General features: G+C 41.0%; 1 protein-coding gene across 1 annotated transcript in view; it reads right to left on the bottom strand.

Moving 5' to 3' along the window:
- Positions 1 to 1,867: 1,867 nt before the first annotated feature.
- asb7 (ankyrin repeat and SOCS box containing 7) overlaps positions 1,868 to 12,252 on the bottom strand; it is a 74,994-nt gene continuing 64,609 nt past the window's right edge. Inside the window, exon 5 of the mRNA XM_034184279.1 lies at positions 1,868 to 4,954. Within this exon, the coding sequence (XP_034040170.1) occupies positions 4,815 to 4,954 (140 nt within the window). The 3' untranslated portion in view covers positions 1,868 to 4,814. The remainder of the gene's footprint in view (positions 4,955 to 12,252) is intronic.

Raw genomic sequence — 12,252 nt, 5'->3', positions numbered from 1 at the left:
GCTGGCATCTGACTTGAAGTGGTTCTGTGTCCATTAGTGATCCAGACACTGGTCCATCCATCTGGTCCATCAAAAGTCCCTCATTTCTTCAGTTCATGAAACCTTTGAAGCACCTGTGTTCAGATGTTTCTTGGTCCAGTCCTGTTGTTTCATCTTGTGAGTCTTGTCCAGTGGGAGTCGTATTTCAGCCTTCCTGACCTTGGACTTGTCTCTGAGCACTGAACACCTTGGACGTCTGGACACTCCAGGTAGGTTGCAGTTCTGGAACATGGTGCCACTGGAGGATAACTGGTTCCTGGAACAGTCCTGCTTCTTGTGACCCTGTGGATTATTTTCAATGAAGCGTTTGATTGGTCGGTGATTACGCCTCAATAGTTCAGGTATTTCTAGAGTGCTGCGTCCCTCTGAAAGCCAGTTTAGTTTTTGAATTTTCAGGGCAATTTTGCCTGATGTAAAGGAGCTAACTAATAATTATGCACACCATAATATAATCACTTTAGGCCACGCCTGAGAATACTGAAGTCCAGTGGAGTTATGTGAAATTAAGTATGATGGAGAAATACCTGTGTTGGACTGTGGGAAGTGTAATGGAAGAGTGCATGGTACAGAGTTAAAGTCAAACAGAGTTTATTCTCCAGCTTGTGAAAGCAGTTACTTCGCATGTTTCCATTGCAGATTTTTGGTTCAACGCCCCGCCTCCATGTAATGTGGTGTTGATTCAGCAAGGGCTTCTAGCATAAAACTTGTGCCAATTCAGCATTCAGATCCACCTCAGATCTGTTGTGGTTACACCAAGTGAAAAACAACAGAGCAGCTGAAGGGGCTTACTTTAACTCTGTGTCGTGCACGCTTCCATTATGTAGCTGATATCTTAGAGTTGGAAAATGCACTTGGAAATGATGATCAGGTCTGGCCAAATTCTTCACTGTGCGCACAGGGTGTAGTATTATAGAATAAATCAGGAGGAGGCTGTTCCCAAAAAACAGTAACCATGCAAGGAGGAGTCTAGTGAGGGAAGCCACCAAAACAGCTCTGAAAGTGTTAAAGGCTTCTGTGGCTGTGACTGGAGTTTTTGTGTGTTGCTTCACCCGTTGTAGTGCTTTATAGTCAAGTGGACCAGAGCGGGGGGAAAACAAAAAACAAAAAAACATCAAATCTAGCTGTGACTGTCCCGTGTGGCTTCTGTTACTGACATTTCACATCTTCTGTTGAAGAGAATCATTTTCTGTGCAAAGAGCAGTTAGGTGAGTGGTATAACAGTATAGCACTGTTGTGCTCCAACATGAAATGGTTGGGATGGTGTAGAAAATGCAAATTAAAAACCTCCTGCAGTAATTCTTAGATTTAATTTCAATGTATTACTTTTTATATAGCGCCAAATCACAATAAAGCTGCCTCAAGGTGTTTCACACAAGTAAGATCTAACCTTACCAAACCCTAGAGGAAGCACACAGGAGACAGCGGTAAGGAAAAACTCCCTCTGATATACAATGAGGAAGAAACCTCAAGCAGACAAGCTTCAGGCAGGGCATCTCACGGTCAGTCCAGCATCCCGTTGTCCACACACTCCTGCGCATTGACCTCCACAACTCGAACAGAAAAAAAAACAAAAAAAAAAACCACAAGTCGGCCAGAAAAAAACAAACAAACAAAAAACAACACACCTAAGGTATAATTCATCAGCATTAAATCAACAGGAAAGCAAAGAAAATGCTAAGGTGATCACCAGCCGCGAGCCCAAAGCTTCAGTAACAGACCCAGAATTTAGAACCTGTTCCATTATGAATAAAATGAATTTAAAAGGACTACTATTTACTTTGACTTCTGTTTTACTGCAGATAGGATAAAGCCAAAATATTTCATGTTTTTTGTTTTCTGGTCAACTTCATTTCATTTATTCATGTTCATCCATTCATGCATTTCAGGGCTGCAACAGATTCCCAAAAAAGTTGGACTTTGTTATGTCGCTGTTCCTTCTCACAACACTTAAGAGATGTTTTCACATTGAGGACACCAAGTCATGAAGCGTTTCACGTTAGGGCCTGTTCACAAATAACACGACTGAAGCTGACTGGTGCACGAAGGAGGAACTGCATGCCACTCATGAAAAATCGGAGCTGCCGCAAAAACCATTCGCACACACAGGCGGCCCGAAAGACAGCAAATGCCCTCCGAGTGTCCATTCAAACCCTCTCTCGGCACGTGTCAAATTCCAGGTGCCACACACAAGCATCTAACACTGCTTGCCGGGCACTTAGCAAAGGCGGGGCTATTCGCACTCCTGGCATGATAGTAGATAGCAGGCAACCACATTCGAGCTGTCTGTGAAATGTGTGTAAGTGTGGTGTGCCAGAGTCTCGGCTCCCGCCTCAACACGTGGCGTGCATGTGTATTGTGCCCCCCCCGAAACACGTGGCATGTTTGGGGGGGGGGCACACTTGCTTCAAATGCTGATAATTATGTACAGACATGATCACATGGGGACCGGCCAGCCACGTCTGAGTGCACACGTCTGAGGCAAGGCGCCTCTCAGCTGATCGCTGCCCAGCCACTCACTGACAGCTTCAAATGACGGCTCCATGCACACGACGTGTTACATTAAAAACACAGAGAACACAGCCAGGAAAGGTATAAAAATAATTACTACAATAACAACATACACAATTATATAAATAACCAAAATAAGTAGTCACAGAGCAAAGACAAGGAGAGTGACACTTTGTTCTGTGGGCTGAACAAACAGATGGGCATGTCCACGCGAGCGTGGATGTCAGATTGCTGACCTCACATGGGAATAAATTAAAATATATCGCTTCAGTTGACTGCCGCGCCATGCGTTGCAGTGCATCAGCTGCGTGCCATGCTGAGAACCACCACGAGGCGTTTGTCACTGTGGGATTTCCCCACACTGTAATAATTAAAACAAGTATCACATTTGCAACACGGTCACAGGCGGATCACTGCGCACTGGACACGCCATGCCGGCTGATGCTTTCATGACACGAGAGCTGCCTCTTCATAAGACGAGAGCCCAGCTGATGTCTTCATGAGAGGAGCGCATCAGATAATTCATGTAAATCATGAAAGGGAGAACAGTCCATGTTATTTCATCACTTCCTGGTGTACGTCTAGATGGAGGCTAAATCCACTAATCCACTCTTTATAACAGGAATTAAGTATTATAAATTGTGGTGGTGTATTAATTTTTTACTCTGCTGCTGTGTGCGAGACTTTCCACGTGCTCGTACTGTGTTCGTACGCAGGAACAAGAGCGTGCACCAAACCGTTGCCGCGGTATCGTGCACGCCTGTCTGACCGTGCGTCCCTCCCGACAGCAGGTGAAATGTTTTGCGGTTCCCCATTTTGTTTCTGGTTCGTGGATTTTCTTCTGGTGTCTGCATCTTTCGTGTTATGTGTGAAGGGGCCCTTAGTTTGTCTGACTGTTCCTGCAAATGTTGCATTTTTCATTTCTGAATTCTCCACAGATCCTCTATTGTAGATTGGTCAGGACTGCAGCAGGCCAGTCCTGCAAATCCCTTCCCCTTGATGAACAATGTGTTGAAACATTTCAATAATTTTCTGCTGCATGTGTTGACAAACTGAAGATCCTCTGACCATTTTTGCTCCTCAAAGTCTCAGCCTTTAGGGTATTCTGGCTTTGTAACAAATCAAGACTTACAATTGCCTGTTTGAAATCATCATCATTTAATTTTTTTCACTTCATTACTTGCCCTAAATTGACCCCATCACAACTTTCTTTGGAATGTCTTCCAGGCCTGAAATAAATGAATGAAACAAATAAAATTAAGCTGACCATACAAAACATTTTTTATTTATTTGCATTTTCCATACAGTCTCACCTCTTCCTGATTTCTCCAGTCACAGCTAAAGCCTTTAACTCCTGAGTTGTCACGTGTGTCTTGGGGGCTTCCTATGCATCTCCTTCTTCACATCCCTTCAGTTTTGGAGAACTGCCTCCTGATATGAGGTGTACTACAACATCCACCAGTTACTTATCTAGTAAAACCAGCTGGCTGTGAAAGTGATGATTTACTAGTGTTATATTAACTGATGTAATCCATAACAATGAGTTGATTTAATCGTGTTCATGTTTTGTGGATTTGTTTTAGATTAATGTGTATAATGTTTTGATTTAATGCCATGAAAAAGCATAAAAGCTTATGGAGCACTGGATATACTTTTGAAGGATCTCATAATAATTTTGCAAGACAAGAATTCAGCAAACTAACCCACTAGAGAATGAACAAAATTAAAAATTGTGCAAAAAATACTTAAAAAAATAAAGACTTTTAATTTATATTAAAAGTTGAAACACAGGCTACAGGCTTACCATAATGTAGCAAAAAAAAAATGAATGTAGTCTTTTACAAATCGATAAGACAAATGACATCTACTGCCCATGCCAACTGTGGGAAAATGACGTGACTGCCATTGAGCCCAAAGGGAAATACATCATATCAACCTCATCAAAAACTACGGCATGAGACCTATCAAAAGCATATCCAGTACCCGTCTCTGGTAAATGTTTTTTTTTTGTTCTGATGTCCTTTTAGGAGCTCCTTAAAAAGCCATCATTTTTTCCAGGCAGTGTCTTTTAACTCTGCAGTGAGAGTGTTGATTTGGCCCCCAAACATGAGGTAATGTCACATGAGCACACAAAAAGGTCTGATACACAGAACTTCATCTGAATACCTCAGGTGGATACATGACCGTTCTTCTGACCAGGGAACTGGGTGATTGCATAGTCTTAAATCAGACCCGAGACTGTTGGCCACACCCACATACCGATGTCATCACACACTGTCAAACTTGTGTTTTAAATAGTCTTTCATAACTTTTGCAACTGGTAGATCCTCCAGGAACTTTAAGCTCTGTAGACCAATGCAGTGACGGATTTTTATCCGACACAAGTCTTGCAGAGTCCGAGGATGCCCTGAAGAAAAAGAAAGGAAAAAAAAATTGAAGTAACAACAGGTGTAATAAAAAAAAATAAAAAAAAGTTCTGTATGCTTAGTGGTTTTTCAAAGCCACAACACAGCGGTCAGAAACATTCCATATGAACTCTTTTCAGGTGCCGTCTCATCCAGGAAGTAATGTGTGTGCAGAGAGGTGGTGTTCTGTCGAGATGAGCTCCCCCGTCGAGATGAGCTCCATGACATCTAAAGACAATATTCTGCTCTAAAGACAGCGTGTACATGCAATTCTTTACTTTTTCTAAATTTCTAAAACACTCATTACTGTATTTTTATGTAAAGACAAAACTTGCATGAGTTTTCTTCAGTGGGGGAGATCAACTCGATGGGTGAGTTGACCCGTAGAGATGAGCGCCACCGCATAGCTCAACTCGATGGGTGAGGTGTTAAAGTCCGGGGTAGAGACAGATGTGCGGTGGAGCTCATCTCGAGGGCTAGTTCATCTCATCGGGACACTGGCACCAGCCGCTTTGTTGCCTTCGGCGAGATTATGCTTTGGCTTTAGTGGAAAAGCTGCACTCCACAGCAACACATGTGGCTGTTTTTCCACAGGCTGCAGTCACATGCACGCGCTGTTAGGAACACTCCGAAACTCACGAGACCAAACAAAAAAAAAAAAAAGACTTGACCACTTTAGAAAGAAATGAGCAATCTGAGATTTCTGACATCCGCCAAGGGTTGACAAGGAGTCAAAACAAAAGACATGTGATTCACATTGTGACCTGGACTTTGCTTGGATCTGGATTCCACAACGCAATGCAATAATTGCATACTGACTCAGAATGGTCCAACTGATCAATCTGTTATTTAATTCACAAGCTGAAACAAAACAGTGTCTTCCTGATCTTAGTTTTACATCGTGATGTCGTATGTTTCTGCTGCAAAACCTGCATACTGATCCGGATCACTCTCAACATCCAAGACTAACAGAGTCTTCCTTTGTACAAAAGATACATGTGATTTAAATTTTGTCAAGATCCATCAAGCAGATTTGAGATGATCCTCGAAACGGTGAAAATTTAAGAAATTATCCAGAATCGGGATCTTGATCTCAATCCACTCCCAAATTTACTGGAGTCTTCCATGGTCTAATATCCATCTGTGGTGAAACTTTCATTATGTTCGAGTTTTAATGTATGTGAGACATGTGATGTATGAAAACACTGCTGTACAGCCAAAATGCTTTCGTAATAAATAGTCAAACTTTACTAATTTTGGGCCACTGAGACTGAGAATGATGTTTGAAACTGTTGATGGGCTCTCACTTTTAAGATATGCTACTAGGTCAGCATTAGGGTGGCCCTTATTTGGTGACTTTTGAAATTTTTTGCCCTCACCTCTCTAAATGAACCACCATTATGAAAAACACAGGTATATATATACCAAATACTTTTTAGATCTGAGATTATTTAGGGTGTGCTCAACACAACTGAAAGTAAATATACTGCTCACATAAGACATTATACACTTTTGTATATAATAAATGTGCTCAATATAACTAAAAATAAACATACTTTCGCATACAACATTATAGACATTATTTAATGCATACACACAAAATGCTGTTAAACATGGCAAAACCCTGTGCAATGATATACATGAGATGCTAAGTTTGTCTCACTCTCTCCAGCAGAAGAGCAAGAGGTAGAGTCCTCTAAGATGCCACTTCTGACAACCAGATCAACTTTGTGTCACTGTTTCTCATTCCATCTAAGCTTTGCCTTGGATTTTGCATCTTCCTGCTTACAGATTTCTGTCAAAATTTGTTTCCATGTTCCGTTTATTTTGTCATATAAAGCCGCTAACTTATTTTGGTGATCTGACTGTTCTTGTTGGTTAAGTAACTTCTTCCTGTGTTTTCTTCCCCAGCTGGGGTTGACAATTTTTCCCTCACCTGTCTTCAGTTTGTGTCATCACCCCAGTGTGGACTTTAGTCTGAGTTTGCCCTGGTTCCCTTACGTTGGCTCAGGTTGGTCTTTTGTTGTTCATCTCGCGTTTGTAAGTTCTTTGAGAATTGTTTATTACCTTTTGTTGCAGCTGCATTTACTTTTGCTTTGTGTCGATTTATTCTTGGTATACCTTGCGACTGGATAACTTTAGCAAGTTTTGTTTGGACTCTTTACCCTCTTCTTTTATGTCACTTGCTTGAACTGTTTTGTTATTTTGTTGTGAAACACTGAATCACTGAATGCAATTACCATCTTCCTCATTGCTGCCTTCATCTTGGGTTCAATTTTGACTTAGCTAAAAACTAACAGGCAGAGCATGTAGATGTTGACGTGCATGTCACTGAGTGATTACACTGTCACGCGGCCTCACCCCCTCCACACAGAGTCCACGCAACATAATTTAAAATTTTTCAAATAAATTTAATTTTGTTTTATTTTATTGTTGTCTTGGTAGATCATGGGATTTATTTTAATCACTTGCAGAATGCTGAATACCACAGGCATCAGTCAAGTGATGCCTGTGAGAAAAAAATAGTTTTAGTCTGTTGTAGTTTGTTGTCTGTATTACATTGTTTGGAAACAGGTGTCATTTGATTTTAAACAGCGATTCACTTTGAAGTTATTAATTCCAATCAAAATCTATCTTTCGAACTTTACTCGGCAGAGAGCCTCGCCGCATTTGGAGCTGTGCAGTATAATCGTCCGTCCGGACGATTCTTGTTTCTTGCCCGCAACAAGACAAGAGTCACAGTTAGTGACTTTAATCAGCACAAAGGTGACTCATGACTGGCATCTTTAAGTGGCTTTGAGGGAGTTAATGATGAAATTGGGTACCTGCTGCTTCTGAAAAGGAGTTGAAGCAGAGAACCAACAAAGCAGCGGGTTGCAGCACCCAAAGTACCGAATTGATCATTTTCCTAACAAACACTCTCAAAAACAGCGGCCACACAGGCGTAATGTAAACTGAAGGACCAATAAGGGAATCGTTGAGCCAAAAGGCTATTGATGTCAGTGGACAAAATAATTTATCGATTTTTTGTGCAGACGAGAGAGCGGAGCTACTCTGGTTAGCTGTGTAAGCTAACACTTACCGACACAACATCTCTCATTTGCCTCGTCTTTTCTTCTCCACTGGGAACCGAGAAAAAAAAAACTGCACCTTTCGCAACTGCTTCGGTGATTGCAGGCAAAAACAAACCAGTACACTAGAGCAGCTGTCCCCATTAGTGTTCAAATCCCGCGATATCATGTAGGGCTCAAACAAGACTGAGCTGTCCTATTCTAAGGAAATCCAGGTGCACCTGATGAGAACAGGTGTTGCATCCCATGTTTTCTGCAGTTCAGAGTGTCGGCAAAGTAAGCCCATTATCACAACACACATTCCAGTTTTTAATTATTCTGACAAAAGAGCAAAGTGCACGAGTGCAGCACAGCCAGCATGCACAAGTATGTTCAAGCTTTAACTCTGCTGGAGTGGTAATAATCCAAACACTGAGTCAGTCCGACTTGAGCCACACACAGGCAGGGCTGAGGACGTGCTGTTTAAGAATTCAGAATCAGTGAATGACAGCCACACTGGTGGAAATATGGCTGAGCTGTTATTTAATGTACTAGCATGTTGCCCGTCTGGATCCATGGTCTCTAGATTTGGTAGTGTTTATGAAATAGGTATCTGACATTTTTCAAGGGTGGTAATAAATTATGCAAAGTTTCTATAATGATTTGAAATGGTGTGAGTCCAGAGTGTAAATATCAGTGTCCACTGTTCACTGCTGTTATGCAATATCTGAAATTTCTCCAAAAATATTAGCCCTATCAATGCTCCATTTTGGCTGCTTTCATCCTTGACCCAAAATGCATAAGCATACCAAATGTCAGCTCTCCCCACTTTGTCTGTGATCGAAATTATACACAGAAAGGCACTTAATATATAGATGATTTACCACCCCCTGCTGGAATGGCATGCAAGTCCAGAATTTAATTATCAATGTCCATTGTTCACTGTTTTTAGCTAATATCCCTAATTTCTCCAAATATATTAGGTTAGTCCTATCAACTTTCTGTTTTTGTGGTGTTCATACTTGACCCAAAATATATAAACACAGCAAATTGCAAATGCAAGCTCTCCCCAGTTTCTCCATGATCAAAGCCAAACACAGGTACGTATACACACATACAAGCACAAAGAGGCCACTTGGCTATTAATAAATACAACCCCTGGCAAAAATTATGGAATCACCGGCCTCGGAGGATGTTCATTCAGTTGTTTAATTTTGTAGGAAAAAAAGCAGATCACAGACATGACACAAAACTAAAGTCATTTCAAATGGCAACTTTCTGGCTTTAAGAAACACTATAAGAAATCAAGAAAAAAAGATTGTGGCAGTCAGTAACGGTTACTTTTTTAGACCAAGCAGAGGAAAAAAATATGGAATCACTCAATTCTGAGGAAAAAATTATGGAATCACCCTGTAAATTTTCATCCCCAAAACTAACACCTGCATCATATCAGATCTGCTCGTTAGTCTGCATCTAAAAAGGAGTGAACACACCTTGGAGAGCTGTTGCACCAAGTGGACTGACATGAATCATGGCTCCAACACGAGAGATGTCAATTGAAACAAAGGAGAGGATTATCAAACTCTTAAAAGAGAGTAAATCATCACGCAATGTTGCAAAAAATGTTGGTTGTTCAGTCAGCTGTGTCTAAACTCTGGACCAAATACAAACAACATGGGAAGGTTGTTAAAGGCAAACATACTGGTAGACCAAGGAAGACATCAAAGCGTCAAGACAGAAAACTTAAAGCAATATGTCTCAAAAATTGAAAAATGTACAACAAAACAAATGAGGAACGAATGGGAGGAAACTGGAGTCAATGTCTGTGACCAAACTGTAAGAAACGGCCTAAAGGAAATGGGATTTACATACAGAAAAGCTAAACGAAAGCCATCATTAACACCTAAACAGAAAAAAACAAGGTTACAATGGGCTAAGGAAAAGCAATTGTGGACTGTGGATGACTGGATGAAAGTCATATTCAGTGATGAATCTCGAATCTGCATTGGGCAAGGTGATGATGCTGGAACTTTTGTTTGGTGCCTTTCCAATGAGATTTATAAAGATGACTGCCTGAAGAGAACATGTAAATTTCCATAGTCATTGATGATATGGGGGTGCATGTCAGGTAAAGGCACTGGGGAGATGGCTGTCATTACATCATCAATAAATGCACAAGTTTATGTTGATATTTTGGACAATTGAAAGGATGTTTGGGGATGATGAAATCATTTTTCAAGATGATAATGCATCTTGCCATAGAGCAAAAACTGCAAAAACATTCCTTGCAAAAAGACACATAGGGTCAATGTCATGGCATAGGGTCAATGTCAATGAGCAGATCTGATTTGATGCAGGTGTTAATTTGGGGGATGAAAATTTACAGGGTGATTCCATAATTTTTTCCTCAGAATTGAGTGATTCCATATTTTTTCCTCTGCTTGCTCTAAAAAAGTAACCGTTACTGACTGCCACAATCTTTTTTTCTTGATTTCTTATAGTGTTTCTTAAAGCCAGAAAGTTGCCATTTGAAATGACTTTAGTTTTGTGTCATGTCTGTGGTCTGCTTTTTTTCTACAAAATTAAACAACTGAATGAACATCCTCTGAGGCCGGTGATTCCATAATTTTTGCCAGGGGTTGTAGGTGTGAAGTAAATTCATAAAGGATCTTTACAAATACTTTGCTCTGAAATGTACCACACAATCACACAGTGAGGAAAAAGAAATACTTATAGGAAAAAGAGATCAACCAATAATTGTATCATCGCCCTTTAAATCATGATCCAATTGAATCATGAACGACCGACATGATTGGTCTACAACAGCTAGCAGCTACGACTAGCAGCCTCTGTGCTACCAGTGCTCTGAGACTGAACTCGGCTCACCGGCAGACAAGCTGTTTTTCAAAGCAACCACTATTGATTACTTTATGGATTAAAATATGTTAAACTAAAGAGTTATATAAAAAAAAGACCCTGTAGATTTGTTATGGAGAAGGGAACTAGTGGCATAGACTAAAACGGGTTTTTTTTGTGTGGTGGGCTGGAAACATGTTTATGTCTGTGCCTGCGCTGGAAATTTTAACATAGCCTCCTGTATGGAAACTTACCATGCCAAGGAGCTCCTAGACTTGTCAAACGAACATGACTTTGGGGATTCAACTTGCCCAAGTTTTCATGCTACAGAGTGTTGGGTTTATGCATGTCCTATATCAGGGGTTCTCAATCCAGTCCTCAAGGACCCGTGAACCTGCATATTTTCCATCTCTCCCTGCTCTGCCACAAGCTGATTTGCTAATTCAGGTGTTTGTTAGGAACTGATTGGCTGTGCACCTGAATGAGCACTATATATATATATATATATATATATATATATATATATATATATATATATATATATATATATATATATATATATATATATATATATACGCAAGGTCTGTTAGAAAAGTATACAACCTTTTTATTTTTCCCCAAAACCATATGGATTTGAATCACGTGTGATTGCATCAGCCAAGCTTGAACCTTTGTGCGCATGCATGAGTTTTTTCACGCCTGTCGGTTGCGTCATTCGCTTGTGAACAGGCTTTGTGTGAGCAGTGGTCCACCCCTCTCATCGGATTTTTATTGCAAATAAATGTCTGAACGATTTGGAGCTTTGCTGCATCAATTTTTTCCAGAAACTGTGAGAGACCTCCAGGTGGTAACCATTCGGAAAATTGAAATGGCTTTGAGGGACGATTTTATGGGGATTACACAGATTAAGGAGTGCTCCAGCTGGTTTAAAGACTGCCCACAGCTGCTGAGAGCGCGCCGCGCTCCGAGCGCCGATCGACAGGCTCAAACCCCACTGAAACAACCAGATCATTTCCAACGTGAAGGCTTTGTTGATCCGGGATGTCGTCTGACTTACACAAAAATGGCAGGAGACGTGGACATCAGTACTTTTTCGGCACATTCCACTGTTACAGGAATTTTTTTCATGGAAAGAAAAGCGGAGGATTGCGGCACCATGCCGTTCACGGTGCAGCACAAAACCACCTCCGTGTTGGTCTCTTTGTTTTAGAGGACAAGTTTGGACATGCCTATCTCGGCTTCAAGTAAGAGAACTTGTGGAGAGCTGGACATGTCCAAACTTGTCCTCCAACACTCCGAAACGGAGGTGTTCCTTTGTCTCGCTTCATCAGCGAATCGGTCGTGACGCACGAAGCCTCCGCGCGGCTTTCCATGACAAAATCTGTTAAAAATGA

Source organism: Thalassophryne amazonica, chromosome 2 (genome assembly GCF_902500255.1).
Source record: "Thalassophryne amazonica chromosome 2, fThaAma1.1, whole genome shotgun sequence".
NCBI classification, from domain to species: Eukaryota; Metazoa; Chordata; class Actinopteri; order Batrachoidiformes; family Batrachoididae; genus Thalassophryne; species Thalassophryne amazonica.
Note: the sequence above shows the minus strand (reverse complement) of the source record. Positions and strands in the feature narration are given on the sequence as shown.